The following is a 21,381-nucleotide window of genomic DNA, read 5'->3' on the forward strand; positions in this document are numbered from 1 at the left end:
TTATTAATCTCATTGTCTTTTAGCTTTTAGCTCATTTCATCATATTGTCTTTTAGCTTTGCTATTAGCATTGTATTTTGCTGTCTTTTAGCTTTTAGCCCATTTCATCATATTGTCTTTTAGCTTTGCTATTAGCATTGTATTTTGCTGTCTTTTAGCCTTTAGCCCATTTCATCATATTGTCTTTTAGCTTTGCTAATAGCATTGTATTTTGCTGTCTTTTAGCCCATTTCATCATATTGTCTTTTAGCTTTGCTATTAGCATTGTATTTTGCTGTCTTTTAGCTCATTTCATCATATTGTCTTTAAGCTTTGCTATTAGCATTATATTTTGCTGTCTTTTAGCTTTTAGCTACAGTGTCTCCTCATGGTGGGGCAACCACACTGGGAGGGGTGGATCGCCTTTTCATTTGGGCAGGGGGGTTGTCCTGAAGGTTCCTTAGGCTTGACACCGTGTGTAGGTCCTACCACGGTCAATCTGGGCCAGGGGTCTCTGGAAATGGGTCCTTATGGCAGTGGGCTGTCATCCCTCTCAGTATGGATGAGGTCCCCTTGGGTGCTTTTCCTCACATGGTTCCTCTGTGCCCCACCATGTCTTTTTACATAGTTCTCAGGTGGTGCCTGTATCTGGGGAGGAGGTCTTTTTATATTTTGTACTAAGACTGTTTTAATTACACAACACTTAGAATTGTGCTTTTATGTATATAAAGAGCTATATAATTTTTTTTTAATTTGATTTGAAATCCTCCAATTTAAATGTTCTCAGATGTATTGTAGTCCTTCCTTATTGTTTTTGTGTTTAAGAGACAAGTATGTAGACATTTGCAAAACATTTGCTTTTACTTTGGAAATCAATAACAACCAGCAACTGGATCAGTTTAAAAAAAATGGTGAGTACATCAATCTCTCTCATGTGATATTGCTTAATTGTTGAGTAGTTGTAGTTTAATTCATTTCAATTAAATGTATTTATTTATTATTATTAAGTAATTTAATTAAAATTGTTTGACAATTTAAAGTAAAATTGGATAACTGATCTCTCACTGGAGCAACCTAGCAAACATGAGGAAAGATTATATGCAGACATACAGTACTGTAAATTCAGAATTGTACATGAAAACAGTTGCTTTGTGCGTTTGTGACAAAAATTACACTCAAATCAGTTTTGCTAAGATTTTTTTTTAGCACAAAAAGTGGATTTTTAAACTGTCACTTTAAAACCGTTTGCAAAGTTTGACTTCATTGACATGGTAAAAAAACAAAAAAAACAATCATAGGTGAACCAGGATCACGTAATGGATTGCAATGGTCTTTAGAGGTTCCACTGTATCACTAAAAAAGCAGATATAAGCTTGCTCCTCCCCTTTAATGAAGTAATAAGTAATAATATAATTTAGTTGCACAAATTGAATGCAGTACAAAACCTGCATTATGCATAAATGCGGAAAAAAGTAACTGTAAGTTCTCAAAGTTTGTGTGTAGTTAGATTTGGCGAATTAGAGGGTTATTTCTTTCCTTGATTTTGGATTTCAAAATACTGTATTGGGCAAGATTAATTTGGCCGTAGTGCAGCATTAGGCATGTGCCACTTAATGGATAGCGTCTCTTACAAACGGCCAACAAATCCTCCATATTTAAGCAGATCACTAGATCTTTAATCATCTAATTCTGTGCCATGTGTGCTGCGTGGACAGCTGTTTGTCAGAGTGCAGCTGAGAAAGTGAGCAATAAAGCTACATGCTCAACTGTTTGCTCTGGAAAAGTTGCACAGCCAGTTACAAGGTTTAAACGATACCGCGATAGCTTTATTTAGATAAAGCCACAAAAAGTGAAATTGTGTTGTTTGTGTTGTCCATTGTCTGCTTTTCCTTTTTCTTTTCTTTTTTTTATTAATTTGATGGTATCAGCTCCATCAACTGCAAGATGAATGAATATTCCAGAAAAAATTTGAAAGGTCTTGGCACAGTTGTGTTTTTTCTAATTTTACTGTCCTCCTTTATTTAAAAAAAATAAAATAAAAATAAAAATAAATAAATAAATAAATATATATATATATATTGTCTGTAATAACACAGAGCATATAAAAGGTGAATTCTTTGTGGTGATGTTGCTCAATAGACTGCCCCCTTGTAAATAGAGTTTCCGCAAAGTTGGCCCGAGGTCTACTTCAGAAGTGCACATGTGCGCTGATGACCTGTATGCATGCTCACCACTCTTATAATGGATGTTTGACTTTTCACCTCCACTTATCCATAATCCCAAAGGGATAATACAGCTTGATCCCCGGACTTTCATCCAGGGGGCTTTCATCGTCACCTCTTCAATCTGTCCACATCTAATTTGGGGCTTTAACATAAAAAAACAATAGCAGGAACTTGTGTGTACAGTGGGCAACTGCAAAAAGAGGGTTTACGACGGACTCTCCTGGAACAAGATTTTGATTTCTGAGACATTAGGATAATCAGATATGAAAGTGATCGTTGTTGTCTTTTAGATTAGGCAATTAAAATTAGACCACAGAATTTACATATGAAACATATCCAGTAAATAACATGCAGTGTATTAATTTTATTAAAGCAAGGAGTCCTGTTTTTTTTGTGTGTTTTTTTTTACATCAAGCACCATTTTGCTTCTCTCGATATCACAGTCCTCATTGAGTTCCTCTTAAGAGTTGCAGCCACTAGAGGGCGCTCTAATACAAACTCCTCTTCTGCGTTGCTATTGGCCCACATCTGTGCAGCATTTCTACTAAGAAACCAGAACAACAGCCAAAGTGTGATTTTTTAAAATGTTTATTCTTAAAAATGACTTGAGAGTCTGTATAGCAGGCTGTCCAATCCCGTCCGCCGTACAGAAACCATGCAGCTGTGTACTAAAATGTCTATGCTCTACAGGTGATCCTACGATTTAAAGCTTTTGTCACAAAACAAAAACAAAAAAAAACAAAGCCGCAATATTTTGTCAATACATTGATATGGATATTAGTTGCATAGGAGAAAAGCCATGCTGTACAATACACACTGTCATGACAAAATATTGATAGAATGATTGTTCTAGATTTCATAAAGTAGGTTTATACAGGTTCTCATTATTGTCAACATTTAAGTGCATCATACTATTTATATCAGTACATAGCTATAAGGGATTTGTACATACACACAAATAGAATCTTTAGAGGGACGTTGGAAAGCCCTTGAAATGTAATATTAATATGATGAATCTTAGGTAATATGCAGCTGCATGATAAAACCGTACAAAACTGCCATTTTCTACAGGGCTGAAATATGGTCCTTTTTTCTCTCGTTATAAACGTACAGATTATCTACATGAAGCCACTCAGAGAGAGAGAGAGAAAAAAAATACAGAACAAAATTCTGTCTCAAGTAGAGGGTCAACATCTTGCATGCAATTATTTTATAAGTAGTAAAAGTGGAAAAGTAGCGAGTATGAGGGCAACTAAATCACACACATCACTGTTTGCATGCAGTAACAATGGTTATGTTAACAATCCTGTAATGATATGAATGAATAAAGAGCATCTCGCACCTCACACAATAAACTCATAAGGCATGCCTCATTCAACCACACTTTTAATGGCAGATCAAAATTCTATGAACAACAGCCGTTGATTCCGTTGTCGTTTACCTTCATGTGGTCAATGCATGTGTAATGTAACCTGCAAATGAAATGAAAGCACATCTCGTTAGAGCAGCCTGCCGCGTGTCATGTTTCGGTGGCAACTTCACACATTGGGTCATTGACTAATTTGTCCCTATGGGCTCGTAATACATATTTATCATCAGGCCGACGGTTTGGTCATTTTAATAATTGAATACTCACTCACTCTGCAGACAGGCGGCTCAATTTGTATTCCTCTGGCGCAGGTTCTTGTCTTTGTGGTTGTTGGTTGAATTAGTTTTCCTTTAGCAAGGAGTAAACCACACAATCAGGTTTGTATATTTAAAAGCCAGCACTTTTAAGCAACAGATTGCGTTACATATGTTTTATATACTGTAAGGAACTTCTAGGAAGCTACACCACAGCACTATCTGTCTCCTGCGTGCCTCCCGCAGGATGTGTGATATGACCAAGATCATGCAAATCCCCCATATAGGTGAAGTCATTGTCACGGTAACAGATTTTCTTCACTGAATTAGATGTGCAATGCAAAAAGCACTCACTCGTTATTCTTTCTAGATTTAATCTTATCTGGCTATGGCTACCATGTTTATTTATTCTGCTCACCTTCAAGGAGGATGAATGAATTTCAGTCACGTGGCTGAATGCATTGCTCCTTCAACACTCTGTATGCTCATCACAATATCCAGTGTCATATCACACAGCCCTTTGTCAGAAAATCGGTACAAGACATGCAGCTCTATAATCGCCAGTCGGCACCTTTGAAATTTCCCCATTTCACCCCCCAAAATTTTGATATTTTTTATTGGACTTCATATTAGGGGTGAATATTGGTCAAACTTGCATGATCAGTTATTTTTCACTAGGGTGTCAATTTGAGGTGAGACTTAAGTGAACATCACACCCTGTGATTATTTGATGTACAGCTACAAGTTTAAGATAGAGTTCAGCTTTGAGGTTTACTGTACTCAAAGCTCTAAAGAGAAAATTTAACATGCAACATTGAGTGGTGCTCCGATGGATCGGTCGATTTACGTGGGAAAGTACCTTATGTGATCGCATATGTTGATCAATGCTTTTCATTTCCGATCACGAAAAAACAATCACCCCTCAGCTCCAGAGACTAAAGACCAGCCTGTGTGCAGTATAGCGCCCCCCTCACCTTTCATTAACACTACATATGCTAGTAACTGAATCATAATGTATGTTTGTGCATTTTCTGCACTGTCAATTTCAAATATCCATAATAACGGGATGGACATTTGGATAGAATGTTTGTTTAAATGTGATTCATCAATCAATAAAAACAAATTACAGTTTTATCAATTAAAATAAATGTTAGAGAGCAGCTCTAAAATTGATAAATGTGCAGCTAATCCATATGATCGGTATTGAAATCGGCAGCATAAAACCCTGAACGGAACACCCCTTGTATTATGGTAAAGTAAAAAGTTCATACTTACATTGGTCCAGCTGGGTCATCATCTGAAGCAGCGATGGGAAATATGGAGAAATGAAGACCAAAAATGAGAATTGCAAGCAAATGGAGACGAAGGACTGACGTTTTTTTTTTTTTTATCCACAGCCTAAGTGTACTTAGGCTTGTGCATTATGTTATAAGGTTTCACTTCACATTTCATTGATGTCGATGAAACATGATTAAAATGCAGCCTAGTAATGTTACTAAGAGAATACAATCCAGTGCAGAACAACACCAAATTCCACAGACGAATGAAATGCAAGTAAACTTGCAACAATACAATTTCCATGCACAGACAAGTAGTGTTGTTAATGGTATTAGCAATACCATCAACAATTGCTGAGGTCGTGTGAAACGATGACAGTAAAATTGACCGAGTCAAAACAAGTAAATATGTTTCACAGTGCAATAAGGTATGAGTTTAACACATCACAATCAAGTCAATGCATCATTTTAACATAAAAATGTTCCTAGTAGAGCAACTGCAAATTCTCTCCTGTGACGTGCGAGAGAATGAAGCTGAAGCATGCAGTCTAGTCTCACACTTACCACATACAGCGTTAGGTTGGGCAATTGGGAAAAGGAAGATATGATAACAATAAATTATTCAGCAGAGAACGCTGACCTAATTTAAGGCAATGACATTACAATCTTAATTATTAACAATTGATGCACAGATTCTGATTTCTGGCTTATGCAAGCAATTTGAATTGGATTTGTATAAATGAAATATAAAAAGACGTGATTTCGACACTCAAACTGTAAATTACAGAGAACCACCCATACATATGGCAACATGTGCCAATAATCAAAATTCCATTTCGAAAGAAAAAGGTCGGCAAAATGCCATTAGCTCATCATTTATACACAGCAGAAGAATGAAAGGCTCTGTAGGATGTGACAATCCCATGTTGGCATTTTTTTTTTTTTTTACACAAAATGTATTTACTGCTTGAGCATACAGCAGCTTGGGGCGTGGAAAGTCCCTGAAACACTATTAATCATTAAGAACGTCCATCTCCACAACACCGCGGTATCTCATTTCCCATTAATATTAAATGCATGGGATTGTCCTGACAAGGTTCAACCTCCAGCAACAGTGGTCCGCCTTTTGGCTCAACCTCGTCAGACTGAATTATTGAATGCTGGCACAGCACAAGGTCGGGTAACCGTCCGCCTATCCAACGACGCGTCGAGCGTTTGTGGCGACTACTGCAGAGCGCAGGCCACACTGCCCACTAATGCCTCTACAAGTGTGTGCGTGTGGTGGCAAGCATCCCAATTTCCTGCACCACTGTGCGGCACGCCAACTGCTCTGCGGCAGAGGCGCTGCAGCGCCATACATTATTACCATCAGCGACAACCCCATCAGCAGCGATAGGAAAGCGGACCAAGATTGGAGAATGAGCGCTCACGACAATCCATTTCCCCTCACTTGTATTTAAAACGGAATAATAAATAGGTTTGAAATAGCAAAGAGAGCTCCCAAAGTGTTGGTGACTCACCGTCTTGTAAATCATCGGGCTTCTTACGCTTCTCGTAAACAACGATGATGACGATCAGGATGATGATCTCAGCCAACACCCCCAAAAGAGGCCATAGGGGGGCCAAATGGCTGCGGACCCTCAGCACAGAACTCTCGTCGCTGCTGCCGATCAAATTGGTGGCGTTGCACTGGTACTCGCCTGGGTCCAAATTAATGTCCAGATCGGTGATGCTGAGCTCAGTGTAATTGTCTTTGCTGCTGATGGAGAAGCGTCCGGATGAGTTGTCAATTTCCTATCAAATCAAAAATAAATTGACATTAAAATAACATGCTGATATCGCTAATGTAAAGCATTATTGTAATAGTACAATAGAGAAGATTTTTTTGTATGCATTCCAAGTTTTAATCAACTTCTTTACATGTTTGTAGTTAAAGATGACAATTAACCATTAAACACAATTCTTGTGTTAAGGCAATACCAGTAAATCTAGTTACAAATCTTTTGAAAAGCTAAATACATTGTTAATTTATGTACTTTTTTTTTTTAAAACAATAATCGCAATAACCAAACCACAAAGTACCGAGGGAACACATTTAAGTATTAAAGCATAATACAATGTTTACATAAAGTTCATTACTCTCCGGATGTATGTTTGTTGCTAATCAAGCACAAAAAACAACCAACAAACCAGGCTTGTAATGAAACCAATCTATTTCATCTTTCTGAAATAATACTAAATGCACAGAAATTCACACACATCATACCCTATATATGCCGTTTTCGAGTTTACGCCAGGTCCAGCTCGGATGAGGGTAGCCCACAGACTTACAGTAGAGCAAAGCACGCTGGCCTTCGTTCTTATTTTCGCTGCGCTTGTGGCCCGTAATCTCAGGAGCAGCTAAAAGAAGAGAATACAGTAATACATGATAAGAGCTTTATTTTTCCCCAAAAATATGTACGTATTAAAATGTACATTGTGACTGGCATGATGAACCTAACCTCATTAAATGAGAAGGATTACACAAAATCTACTGAATCCAGCTCAACAAATTACATTTAAAAACACAAAAGACACATTCAATTTGTGAGATGGAATTTAGAACAGCCATCATCATATAATGCATAAATATATATATATATATATATATATATATATATATATATATTTTTTTTATTTATTTATTTCAAGTTTTTCCGACAGTCCCAAAAAACTTTGCCTGGTAAGACACACATGGAGCTGCAAGCAAGTGTCTGTTTGAATTAACCACCAAACACGGGAGTGAGTGTCGGCCTCATTGTGCACACCAGAGAAGGAGAGGGTCGCTTGGTAAACTATGTCAAAAATAAGAGAGCGCTGCCAAGTACTGCACTACAGGTGAGCCACTCTTTCTCCTGCAGTGCCTTCCTTTTTTTTTCTTTGATGAGAGCCCCTCGAGCGCTTCCACTTTTTCACTTGCATTCTGGTGGCCGTGCTAAATACTTTAGCTAACGTTAGCACTATTGCTATAAACAGTTTTAAACAAGTAAACACTTACCACTATTTCCGGGTGACTGCAAATCTGTACAGGACGCCGTGTGTGACTTTGCAGTCCGTTCTCAAAGCCGATTGGCCGGTGAGAAAAAAATGTGCGCGTGTCCCTCTCCAAATGGCCTACAAATGCGTTATCCGTGCCCGCCGGTGCGAAGTACCTACTTTACATTGACTTTAAAGTGCAATTGCACCGCCAGAAAATGCTCAGTTGCTCACCCCGCGTTTGGTGTTTAATGTATCATTTGCTAACATGTCTCTGATGTGGATGCATTTCAATAATATTATAATTTTAATTATAATAAATGCAATAATAAAAAATTGGTTTTCGGCGTTTCAGTTTTCGGCTAAGCATTTCTCATTTTCAATTCATTTCGGTGCATCCCTAATATATATGTATATTTATAGATTCTATATCAAAGATAAAAACAGCGGTCTGTATATTAATATCAGGGATGTGATTTGACCAAAGTGAAATTATCTGAAAATTTAGCCGGGGGTCTGGGGGCCGCTGGCACCCAGCTAGCGAAGCCCCCCGGAGCTCATGGGTTTTCCGTGTTTTTAAGTTCTTTCAATGCACTCACATGACAAAGAAATAGACAAAACAACAGCATAAATTTTCAATGTATATTGAACTATCCCATATAAAATGGCAGTTTTAGTCAACTCAAAATCAGTCACATTCAAAAACATTGGACTGTCTTTGCTTTTAAAAACTATCACTGAGAATATCATCATATCTAACTAATGTGATTACTAAGTTAACACATAAATAATGTTGAAGAGTTCAAATTTCATGAACAAATAATTGTATCATGACCAAATGAAAAGTAACTCATATTAGAGCATACCACAAATGTCTTTGTTATAGCAGAAGATGTTATCTGTCGGAGTCATGTGCATACACAATGAACTACTAAAAAAAATAATAATAATAAAATAAAAATAAAAAAATAAAAAAATTTTTTTTTTTTTGGGGGGAGATAAAAAAAGCGGAATTCCGCGAATTAGCCGAAAAATCACATCCCTGTAATATGCTATGACCCTTATGATCAACCTAAATTTTAATGTCAACACATCACACACACCCAGTAAAGTGACTTGCATTTTTTTTTTTTTATAAGACTGTATGCATGCAATTACATTAAAGTACAATAATTCTCTCATGTGACGCTAATTTCCCTCCACAGGCGCATGTGTGACTGCAGAAAGGCTGCAACTAGATTCTGCTGTTTAGACCTATAATCCCTGTGCATCACACAAACAAGACACCATCTGCTGCCACCGAGCTGGCCACTGGTTCGACGGAGGTGTTAAGGGCGGCGGCTACCCGCGAGCAAATCGCAGGTCCTTGCCCGTTGCATGGCAAGCCTGAAGGATTGCAGCTCATAAATCAACACAGACCTTTAACTTCAATGGTGGTGTTGGCGGCGGGAGACATCCCAAAGGTGAAGACGCACATGTACACACCAGCATCATCTCCTCTGGGTTTAAGCAGCCTGCAGACCAGAAGCACATGTCAAGAGAACCCACGCTATGCCAATAAAGCTCCAGTGCAGCATATGCGCACACTTAAGTCGCAGACGCTTACCTATACTCGGTGTTCCTATTTGGACTGCGCGATTCTGGGATCTCATCACCATTTTTCATCCAGTAGCTCTCCAGGAGGGCATTGTCGCTATTGGTCAGGTTGCACTGCAGAGTGAAAGGGGGACTGTGGCCTTCCACGGGAAGGGAAGTGTGCTCAGAGGCAGCGATGGATGGCTCTGAAAAAAAAAAAGACATCAATTAACCCAGTCAAACAAGATGCTGACTCTGAATGTGAGTTATGATGATAAAATGTGAGTGAGGCCTCCAATGGGCACTCAAAAATATCAAAGGACAAACATTTTGCACATCTGCAAAATTAATTACTAGTTTATTAAAATTAAGGACCTGGTTTTATATCCATTTAAAACACCATCAATCGATACGATCAAATTGCTTCAAAGAGTGACTCACAGTTCACATCCACAATACTGCTTAAGGGTACTTAAGAGCTCAAAAGCGTGCAAAATCCTGATTTGAGTGTTTGTATTCAGATTAATCCCGATCATCTTGTTTGTACATGTAGACACTGGTGAACCTCTTAATGTGCATACTCACCACATAGGACATCCATTGCATGTCTACAAGCATATTTTCTATTTTGAATATTATGTATGGGCATAAGCACTAATAGGGCAATTAATTGACAATAGCGTGGAATTGATTGTTCATTAAAAGCATACAAAAAAATGGGGTGCAGGACTTGGCGTCAATGAGTATGGACACTATTGATTCAGTCTTGAGCAATGCAACATTTTCTAAACATTCAAGACAAGCCTGGTGCCCCTGTGATAAAAATAAATAAATAAATTATTGTCTCCCATTTTTTATTAAACTGATCTGTTCTGATCTGTTCGAGTTACTAGCCTTTCTCTTAACAGTAGGTTTTTAAAGACATGACTGGGACATCTGTTTTCTGAAGCCGAGCTGTGATTGGTTGTTACCTGAGCAACTGTGATGTCATCTTCAGTCGACAGCAAGTAGCAAAATTGCCTCCTTCTGATATTGATAAAGGCTGCTGAAATTTTACTGCTTAACTCATATTCCACTAGCACAATATTAACCGAATACCGTATTTAGACTAGTGGGGCTACAAAGAACATATTGTCAAGATTTATTTTTTTTTGGGGGGGGGGATGTAAAGAGTTTTCAAATCAGAAAACTTGTGTTTTCTGCCATCAAAAATAAATCTTCAAATAATATCTAATAACCGATTGATGGATTTCATTAGCACTGCAGTTGATCAAATACATTTTCTCAGATGCTCATCCCTTGTTGCAATACTAAGTGCTTTTTATTTTTTTATTACATTTCTAACTATCACACTGAACTCAAGACAACACACATTGTTTGCAAAATCTAACCATTTTAAACACAAAAACCTGTAAATGGGAGGTCATGAAAGTGAACAAAACATAGGGAGGACAAAGGGCGCTACGGGTACTCTGGATCCACAGACAACTGACATCTGCTCAAAAGAGAACATCAACACAAATGGTGGCGCCGTTTTCCACCGCTACCAGGGATGATGGCATCTACAAAAGGGAGCTAATGGTCCTCTAAAGACGTTTGAAGGGAGGCTGAATCACACAGGAACTGTTCAATTTGGTTTCTCTCAGGAGGGGGGGGGGTTGGATGTTTCCACCACACTGACCACTCACTCTGCAGCACGGTTATTGTAGCCTGAGCTCTGACCCAGGTGGTGGCGGGATTTATGTGCAGGTCGTTGCGTCTCGGGTCATTGCTGGCTCTGCACTCGTACGTCCCGATATCCTCCAGCGTGAGATAGGATACTCCCAGCACACTGACCGCATTGACACCGTAGACCGTGCTGATGGACACCCGCCGCTTGCGGGCGCCGTCCCACAGCTGCCTGAAGGAATCGGCTCGGTTGATCTCAGAGTACCACCATTGGATTTCGGGGGTGGGCTTTCCCATTGCGTCACAGAATAGTTCAAAGGTGTCTCCCGTGAGCTTGGTTTCAGATAGAGGTGATTTCACAAAGCCCGCTGGCGGCGGCAGTTTACAAGGGGCAGCATGCATGAGAAGAAGAATACATTTGTGGGATGTAAATGAGAGGGAAAAAAAGGAATAAAAGCACACAAGACAATTTGAATCATAGCGAGATCAACAGCAATATCAATATATAAAGTCAACGTCAGAGCTGATGAAGCCATTACAAGCGCTATTCCTGTGAAGCTCTAATTCAATTGTGCTGGGAGGTCCCCACAAGGCCGGTCTCAATTAATGACATCACGTCACGTATAGACATTTATGGCACACTCGCACAGAACTTGTATGCAAACGTCCTCCGAGCGACCTTGTCATTCTTCACACATTCCAAGTGATGAAAATATCATTAGGGTTTTGAAAAGCTGGTGTAAAATGATTATTCAGTAATACACTGCCACCACTGCGCAAAGTGCTCCATCATTGAAACGTCTCTGAGCTAAATGCAATAATTATGAAACAAATGGAGTCCATAAGTGGACGAGGAGGGTCTGCTGCATTCATAGGAGTGCACTATAGGAACTATAGAGCATACGCGAGATTGAGAGATTTATAGACGCTACATCTCCAGGACTCTGGGGAGGGTGGGGGCGCATGGTGATAGACCCGCCTCCTCCCCCCACCTGCACCACCACTCGTTTCCATAGGAGCAGTCCACAGCAACAAAGTAAGAAGACGGACGAGTCAGCCAGGCCATGTACTGTAAATTGGTTTTGTTTTGTTTTTTTGTCATAGCAGCGTCATGATCTAGACCTTGCCCTCCCCATAAAACTGAAATCAATTTGATGGGCTTTTCTCTTATTTGATATCCCACCAACATACAGTATTTTCACCATGCAAACTTTTTTTTTTATACCCCCAGAGTGGAGAGAAAAACATTTGTTTGTTTTTTAAATATCCACATAGATGTTGACATAGTCAAAACTGCAAAAGCAGCTCCTCAGCTCTTAACAGAACTGCTGAGACAGACCCCGCCACCTCAGATGTGTCAAACGCAGCACGCGAGTCGTGCAGTCAACTGCACACAGTTGAGATCTTTTCACTTTATTATAATTATAGTAAAAAAAATAATAATATGGAGAATGTGTGACATATAAACTTGCTTAAATTATCCTGACCATTAAACCGGTATATCGCTGGTCGCTTATTTTCTACACTTGAAGAAATAAACTAAACTCGCACAAAATGATCATATTTTTAAAAATTATATAATGCTTAATTTAATTACAATTTCTTACTTGGTGTACTCAACCTCTACAAAACAAGTATGCTCGACTACATCACTGAGTCTTAATTGTGGCTTTTTTTTCTCTTTTTTTTTTGCATTTCTTCATGGCAATACCCAACTACTCTAACTACACCCAAGATGTCAAAACTTTTTATACTATTTTAAATATGCAGGAGTTTGGACGTTCAATACCACTTTTTTCAGACAGATACATTACAAATACTGTACTCAAAACGTAATTAATCAACGATACCAAGTACCAATACCAGTAGAACTTTTGATATTTAAAAAAATAAGATGGTTAATTTTAAAGACCTATATATCCAAATGTCTACATTAAATTAATGGCTTTTTTAAATTATTATTCTAATTTTTAGCTCAAAATGGCTGTTCTCAGATTGCTCAAGTTGGTATCATACCTTACATTGCCAGCCTCCTTACAAGCATGGCCATGGAATGAATGAACCTCGTATAAGCTCATATACAGTACTTGAAATTGAGGGAAGAAACATTTGCAGTGCACACCGACACAGCATGGACTGCAGAATTCTCACTCACCATGCAAAGAGACACACTTCCAGTATGGATCTGTTACCTCGAGCTGCCGTAACCCATTTGGTGGTGGCGGTGGGGGTCGGTGGGGTACCACCAGATTTATGAGCACGGGGTTACCCGGACAAGTACGTAGGTCTGAACTGGGAAAAATCAATGTGCTTGAGCAGTGCGGTGCAGTGCATCTCAGCAAAGAGTTAACAGATTCATTGTAGAGAGAGGACATTAAAGACGTGGATCCCAGTGCAGCATCAGTGCTCTAAAAATAGAAGCATGCAGCAAAATGGACTGATGCTATTTACAGAGCTTCACTTCTCAAGTCCAACATCCATACATCTATGTGAGTGTGCGTGTGTGTGAACTTCAATGTGACAGAATGAATCCCCCTCCACCACTTCTCCTGAAAGCTCCTGAGCAGGACTTGTCCTTGGCTTACGTTTCAGTATTCAGCTCCACACATTTAAAGGACATTTTGGGGGACATCACACAGGCCATTGTGTGGCCCACTTGAGCATCCACAGATTGTAGCTTATTAATCTTTTATCGACCTTTCGTTTCAGGCGCTCTGCGAGCAAAACAGACCCCCTCCTCCTCCTCCATTTGAAAAAAATATATACAGTATGCTTTATCTTCGTGGCAGCCAAACGGGTATGGTGATATTTGTCACGGACACATGGTGTTGGTTACTTAAAATTAAACGTGTGACCAGAAGGCGACGTCGCCCGCTGAAAAGCTGCCACATTAGCACCAGGTTAATCATACACAAGGGTAGCCAATTTCTTACCGTTTTGCGAGGAGACGGTGTGCAGCATCAGGAATCCGCATATCGCCGCCGGCAGCGACATGGCTGCGGCTCGGCGTTTGCCAGGTATCATTTTCGGGGAGGGAAAATGCCGGTGCGTGAGCGCTAAGGTGACCCGCGCGGGATATGGTGGTGCGAGGAGGAATCACCAAGGAGGCTCGCACCTCCACACGCTCCTGTGGGAAGAGGGAAGTGACGCCGGGTGGCTCGACTAACGGGAGCCTTTAGTACTGCCGCTGACGACCTGTTCCGTCTCCTTCCTTCACTGCATCAAAGAACCACCTTGTAGCTACGCGTCTTAGCTCAAATGTCGCGAGATCTCAAAGGGGAGGGAATCAATTTAACTTAGCAGCGTTTTAGCCAACTAGCCTAACAGCTATTTCACAAAGATTTGAGTACAATGTTTGCTAGACAGTTGCATAAGCTTTTTTAAGCGGTTGAGTGTGTTAATTAAGCCTTTTAGCTGCTTTCACAGATTTGAGAGAGTGTAAACAATTTAGATTTTTCAAAAGGTAATAACAGGCAATTGACCCGTCAAACACATTAATTTGACAATAATGTACTTTTATGAATGTGGTTGAAGAAATTTACATTAATTTATCATGTCCATGTATGATAAGGAAGCATATTTATTGCATTCACTTGGGAGGGGGGGTATGTTTTCTTTGGATTTTTTTTTTTTTTTAGTGGGGCTTAGTTTTTTGTTAATTTGTTTTTTGTTATTTTTCCTGTTTTTAAATACTTTTTTGTTTTTCAGATTTTTTTTCTGGTTTTCTGATTTTTTTCTAGTTTTCTGAATATTTTTTCTGTTTTCTGAATATTTAAAAAAAAAAAAAAAATTATGACAGGAAAAAAATATATATAATATATATATATAAAACAGAAACAAATAATTAAATAAAACAGAAAATAAAAAAGAAAGCCCCCAAAAAGCATAAAAAAACATGTTTTGATTTTTTTAGATTGCATTCCCTTGAAAAAAAAAAATCTGAGTATTTTTAAAATTGTTTTTATTGAAAATTTCTCTTTTTCTGAGTATTTTTATTTTTTTAATACTGTATTTTCTGTTTTTCTAAATATTTTTTCAGTTTTTCTGAATGTTTTTATGACCCAATAACCCAATGTATTCAATAAAACAGAAAATTTAAAAAAAAAAACTCAAAAAACAAAGCCCTAAAGTTAGAAAAACAGGAGTGTTTTTTCCCCAAGTGAATACAATACGCTTCTGTAGTTCAAACAGCTTACACACATTAGAATTTTTTTAAATGAATAAATCACAATTACAGTCTAGTTCAGGTGTCACCAACGAAGTGTCCATGGGCACCAGGTAGCTTGCAATGGCCACATGAGAAAAATAGCTCACCAGTGATAGGACATTGTGATTTTGTAGGAATGTTGTACAAATGACGATTTAAAAATGCGATCATTGGCAGAGATATAGGGGGGAAAAGTGTTATGTGTTTCTGTTTCTTAATTATTGTAAGACATCATTAACAGCAGCAGCGTCAGAAAATGAGTATCATCAATTATTAATAACACATTCGAGTATTATTAAAGGAATTTTGAGCAAAGGTATATATCAGACATGTATCAAGCCGTCGCACTAATCAGTATACTACCCAAGAATAGCTCTCAGTTTCAAAAAGGTTGGTGACGACCCTGGTCTTGCGTTAGTATGGGGGTAAAAGTCAGTTGTTATGTGCTCTATTGAGTGACCTTCCCGTTGCATAAAGTCTTTATGGCATTGCACAATTTGTGCAAGTACAGTAGCAGCTGTTGTGAAAACGCCATATAAATAGTTGAGTTAAAGTTGTCACTATAATTCAAGCACTGGTAGTGCCATTTGTAAAGATGTCTACTTTAATTACTGTGCTTTAGGTCAACTTCTCAGGCTAACTAAGCCTTAACAGCACCAGTATCTTAAGTAGAAGTTTAATCCTATTTAACTCAGAACAGATATCAAGCGCCCCATAGACTGCATAAAATGGTGGCCAAATCTCCTAGGGAAAATAGTTATTGCATATGAACCATTGCTTTTTTTTTATAGACATCAGTGGGAGATACCATCAATGGGTCCAAAGTCACATTCCATACTCAACTATTATTATTATTATTTTTTTTTTTTTTTTAAAGCAGATAGTGCCAGTAACAAGGGTGTTGTATTCACGTTTTACGTTCCAGCTTGGTTGTAATTAGAATCAATTCATCTCGTAGGAAATAGTAAATCTATTTGGCTTATTTTTAGATATTACCCCAAAATGTGAAGAGTATAAGAAATGGAGGCATAAATTAAACAACTAAACTCATTTCAAACAAGTTTAATAAAGGTATAGTTAGTATTTGTAAACAACCAATGGCATGTTGATAAATTTTCAATTTGGATTTTGTCTCATTTTGGAAACAAGTTTTTCATTTGAAAGGGGAAGTCAGTTTTTTTTTGTATCACTATCAGAAGGCAGCCATTTTGCCATTTACTGTCGAGTAAAAATGACATCACAGTTGCCCAGGTATCAGGTAACAACCAAGCTCAGCTTCAGAAAACAGGTGAGCCGTGATTGGTCATTGCCTGAGCCCTGAGCAACTGTGATGTCATCTTCTGTCGACAGCAAGTGGCAAAATGGCCACCCCCTGAGATGGATAAAAATGCCTAGATTTGGCTGCATAACTCATATTCCACAAATGTAATATTAATCAGAATGTCATGTTTAGACTAGTAAGGTCACATACAGCATATTATTTCCAAGAAATGTTTAAAGGATCTTTGTGCAGTTTGTTACTTTTTTTTTTTAATCGTGACTGCCACCTCTGGCCCAAAGCGTAACTGCAGCAGCTGTGTCAGGCTCGTTCATTGTGCGCGTGAGAGTACGTGCACGATCTTAAAGCGACAGCCACAGTTGACAAACGAAGACATGACTTCAAATGAGGTAAGAAAAACTCCCCAAGGAAACTGTGTAGTGTGACGGTCCGCACACTCTACTATGAAGGGAAGATAAAAGCTGATAGGTGCAGTCTGAGTAAAATGGTCAGGGCTCTTCGTACTCATCTGGGCAATGGTGGAGCATGCATGATGTAGAAAAAGCTTTAGTATTACCTTTAAGGTTCAGTTCTCCCAGCTTCAGAAAAATCTATAAATGATTGAATTCAAGCAGTTGCTATTAGAAAATGTTGAACTCTGTGTATTGAAAAGTAGGCCAACAATATCTTAATTTTTGGTGTTTTATATTCATATTTTCATTGTCACAAAATTTTAGAAAAAAATTATTCGTGTTTTGTTTTTTTCACATTAAAACATATTGTGCACATATATCTTAAAATAAAAAAGCAGATGAATATTACAAGCAAAACCACTGTTAGCAAAGTTACAATGACATCAACTGAGTGATAAACAACAGAGGACATTTTGTTGGATTGTGCCTTCAGATGGCCAGCTCCTTTATGCCTTATAACATATTCGATCCAAAACACCGCCTGGTCCATTGGTGTCATTGGCTGATCCCTTTGCAGCCTTGAGAGCCTCTGCATGTTTTCCCTGTATGACGAGTTGTGAAGAACTGTCACGAGTGCCTCTGCAAAGATGTGCCTGTCAAGCGCAGCAAGATCCACATTTACTGATCCTCCCTTTGCCTGAATTCTGTTGAGATTATCATGTTGGTCAAAAAATAATGGAAGTCCTACGATTGGAATTCCATGGAAAATTGCTTCTTGAACACTGTTGATGCCTCCATGGGTGACAAAAACTCTTGTTTTAGGATGTGCCAAGAGGTCGTTCTGTGGTAGCCAGTCAACCAGTAAAGTGTTGCTGCCCAGATTGGAAGGCTTTTGTCCCACATACCTCCATACAACTTTCTGAGGCAGCTGTGCAAAGGCTGCAGCGATTTCCTCGGTGACATCTTGCGGAAGATTCGCGACGAGAGTCCCCAAAGTCATGATCACGAGCCCGTGATCTCCAGAACTCTGGACAAACTCCTCCAGATCCACAGGGAGCTGTTTCGGAGGTTTACACTGAAATCCGCCCATGTAGACTATATTTGGCATTGTGGGTCGTGGAAATTCAAAGATAAAATTGTTTCTCAAAAGCCATATGTCAGCATCCAAAAAAAATGTTGAGTAATCCACATCAGGACCAAAGTAGCGCTTCACTATCGGTTTGTAGTGAGGTTCTGATATGTACAACATTGAAAGACTACCCATGATGTAGGCCATAACATTGAGGATTCTTTGTGGGAATGTCATCTTATCTGTCAAGCGTGCTGCGAGAAAGGGAGTGTACGACAGAGGGGATGGGGCAATGAGGTCATGAGCTTCTCCTTGCGCGGTCCATCTGGCGTTGTAAATAAGGGGAACCTGGAGATGGTGTGCAAGCAACGCCCCTCCACCTATGCCGGGGTCAGTCAACACTACGTCATATTTGGCATTATAAAACGACTGCATCAGAGTTTCATTTTCAAACATCTGAACTATTGTCTCACAATGCATCTTGTGAAACAAAGAAAACTGGCTGATAATAAGGAACTGATTCTGAATATTATTCCAAATGCGACGCAGAAGAGATAGCGACCTCCCCTGAAGCTGCATTTCCAGTTGTTGAGGCAAAAACGATTCAAAATGATCCTTAAAGCCATCCTGACCATTAAGGTTGACTGAGTTGTACAGAGGAGACTTTTCTGTGATGTACCAGCTATCAGACGGCCGCACCACCGTGACCTTGTGGCCTTTGGCGTAAAGTTCATCGATGATTCCTTTCATGTTTAACCAGTGGCTCCCGTCCAAAGGGAACACTAATATGTTGCCTCCAAATACACACGGCAGTTGAATCAACAGCAGAGTAAAGGTGATCACGTCAGACTTTGTCATCATGACGCCCACAAGAGACCTTGAAAAAATACGAAAACAAATAAACAAGACTACTGTTAGTCTGGCTGGCACATGTCATGTTCAAAACCAGGAAACAATATTAAGTTTAATAGGAGTTAGCTGGACCGGCTAACAAGAGCGGCTACCGGGAGAAGCTGGTAAAAGCTACGTTCACAAAGTTCTTCTCATTTGAGTATCTGTAGCCTAACAGAAATTATTGCATTATTGTAATCAATAGCGTTTTGTTTTTTTACTTTTTTCTTTTTAATGAATAACTACACATTGTCCTTTAATAAATAGATTAGAAACAATCAAAAGTATTGTAATATAATAATTATAATATTGTATTGTAATATTGAAATTTGATAGGAATTTTCCATGTGTTTAAATCAAAGCATGCGTATCAAACTCATTTTTTTACTATACAAACATATAACGTTTCGTTACTATACACAACAAATGAAAGGTCAACTTATTTTGAAATCAGATGTCAAGGATAATAATTTTTAAAGTTACTGTAAAAGAGATTTGGTAACAAAGAAAACGTATTTTTTTAATTACATATGACATTTTAAAAATGTTGATCCAGATTTTTTGCAAGAATCATGGAAGTTAAGGCCCAAGCTTTACAGGCTAAACGTTGTGGTGGACCAAATCAGGCCTCCGGCATGGAGTTTGACACCTGTGGTTTAAAGAATTTGAGCAACACATCAACTTAATTTTTTATTTTTTTATTGAACGATTGAAATAAGGGAACCTTCCTATGATGTTCAAATTTATTGAGATTAATGTGTAGATCCAACATGAATACACTTTAAAATTTGTAATAAATAAATAAATAAATAACATTGACTTACCCAAGTTGTGTGAAATGGAAATCCTTCAAAGACGTCAATTGTTATTTGATAGGCCAAGTGTGTGTTTGCAAAAGCAAAAGGCAGCTGGAAAAGGCTCAGCACAAGCGAGCAAGCATATTGTCTGGTGACTGAACTGTGGCAGACCTCTTTTATCTGAGAAGGCGTGCACTCGTAAACAAGATATCTGCAAACAATACATTTGTTTTGCTCAATGTGGCCTATGACTCGGCAATCAGCCGCTCACCAGTGCATTCATCACTTGCGCCATCTAGAGGCAAGACACACAGCACTGAGTTACTCCACCTGCTGGATACCTCATTTAGTACAAACGTAAAATCCAATCAGCATCAATTGTATCACATTTCCCCCCCCAATCAAAACTAGTTCACTCTTTACACACAGAGCAGGTCGTGATGTTCGGTTAGGGGTAAATTACAAGATTTATTTTAATCCAACCTGAGGACCTGGTACCAGCACCAGCTGTCCTACAATCTGGCATCCACTTTACGAAGTCAACGTCCTGCACCATTGGGCCGTACATTCTTATAAATAAATTCATCCATCCATTTCTAACCGCTTATTCCTCACAAAGGTCGCGGGGGCGCTGGAGCCTATCCCAGCTGGCTTCGGGCCGGAGGCAACTGGTTGCCAGCCAATCCAGGGCACACACACAGAGACAAACAACCATTCACACCCACAACCACACCTAAGGACAATTTAGAGTGTTCAATTAACCTGCCATGCATGTGTATGGAATGTGGTAGGAAACCAGAGTACCCAGAGAAAACCCACACTAAACAAATTAATTTCAATATAAAACACAATCTATATTAATCACTATAGACACACATGGGGCGCTTTGCTTAAAAATAAATAAATAAATCAGACTCTCCTTTGGCTACGCACATAAACTAGCAAACGCTGCTGTCTACTGGTCTAAGTTAGACATTGCACCCTATTCATTTTGTTTCTTTTCTTCCCTCCTAAAAATAACAGTAAAATAAACATAACCACACTGAGTAAGGGCTTCAGTAATTAATACAAAATGTGGAAACAACTGTAAATATAATAATGTAGCTGTATGGCACACTCTACGTGTCAACTTGCATTCTTAACTATCCAGTTTGTTAGCATTTATCATGCGTTGGTGGCTAGTATTAAATAATGCTACCTGATTTAAGGTTAAATAAGGTAACTTTGCGTAATTATATTGGTAATGACAACGACAACGTGAGACTCCAAGTGGTTTTCAATATAGTGAATTTTTCGCATAGTGATTTATCTTGGTCTAAAAATTTTTTTTTTTGGGGGGGGGGGTTGTGCAACAAAAACCTGCCATTTGAACACAGTTGTGGAGA

The 21,381-nt window shown here is 38.8% G+C and overlaps 1 protein-coding gene and 1 pseudogene across 5 annotated transcripts; both read right to left on the reverse strand.

Annotated features, from left to right (window-relative positions):
- Positions 1-2,773: 2,773 nt before the first annotated feature.
- Positions 2,774-14,620, reverse strand: LOC144053986 (neuroplastin-like). Of its 4 annotated transcripts, none has more exons than XM_077568971.1 (9): positions 14,295-14,620; positions 11,382-11,729; positions 9,725-9,899; positions 9,538-9,632; positions 7,370-7,503; positions 6,624-6,897; positions 5,102-5,111; positions 3,840-3,920; positions 2,774-3,675 (listed from the first exon to the last, which is right to left on the reverse strand). In XM_077568971.1, exons 1-8 carry the CDS (start codon positions 14,383-14,385, stop codon positions 3,860-3,862), a joined length of 1,188 nt encoding a protein of 395 aa, XP_077425097.1. In that variant the 5' UTR covers positions 14,386-14,620; the 3' UTR covers positions 2,774-3,675; positions 3,840-3,859. The 4 variants fall into 4 exon arrangements, with proteins under 4 accessions (XP_077425097.1, XP_077425096.1, XP_077425095.1 ...); XM_077568970.1 differs by having other exon boundaries at positions 3,844-3,920; positions 5,102-5,123; XM_077568969.1 differs by having other exon boundaries at positions 5,102-5,123.
- A 938-nt stretch (positions 14,621-15,558) lies between these two features.
- LOC144053991 (UDP-glucuronosyltransferase 2C1 pseudogene) lies at positions 15,559-20,182 on the reverse strand (annotated as a pseudogene). The gene is made up of 2 exons (XR_013294573.1): positions 20,024-20,182; positions 15,559-19,185 (listed from the first exon to the last, which is right to left on the reverse strand). The product of XR_013294573.1 is annotated as a UDP-glucuronosyltransferase 2C1 pseudogene (transcript).
- Positions 20,183-21,381: the final 1,199 nt, after the last annotated feature.

Source organism: Vanacampus margaritifer, chromosome 6 (assembly GCF_051991255.1).
Source record: "Vanacampus margaritifer isolate UIUO_Vmar chromosome 6, RoL_Vmar_1.0, whole genome shotgun sequence".
Taxonomy (NCBI): domain Eukaryota; kingdom Metazoa; phylum Chordata; class Actinopteri; order Syngnathiformes; family Syngnathidae; genus Vanacampus; species Vanacampus margaritifer.

What these genes read in the sequence shown, in the direction of transcription:
- LOC144053986 (XM_077568970.1), bottom strand. Translation starts at nt 14,385, where the DNA reads ATGATACCTGGCAAACGCCGAGCCGCAGCCATGTCGCTGCCGGCGGCG. An exon ending in TACAATAACCGTGCTGCAGA is followed by an intron (nt 9,900 to 11,381) that starts GTGAGTGGTCAG and finishes TTTTTTTTTCAG; the next exon opens with AGCCATCCATCGCTGCCTCT. An exon ending in GCCCGATGATTTACAAGACG is followed by an intron (nt 5,124 to 6,623) that starts GTGAGTCACCAA and finishes TCGCTGCTTCAG; the next exon opens with ATGATGACCCAGCTGGACCA.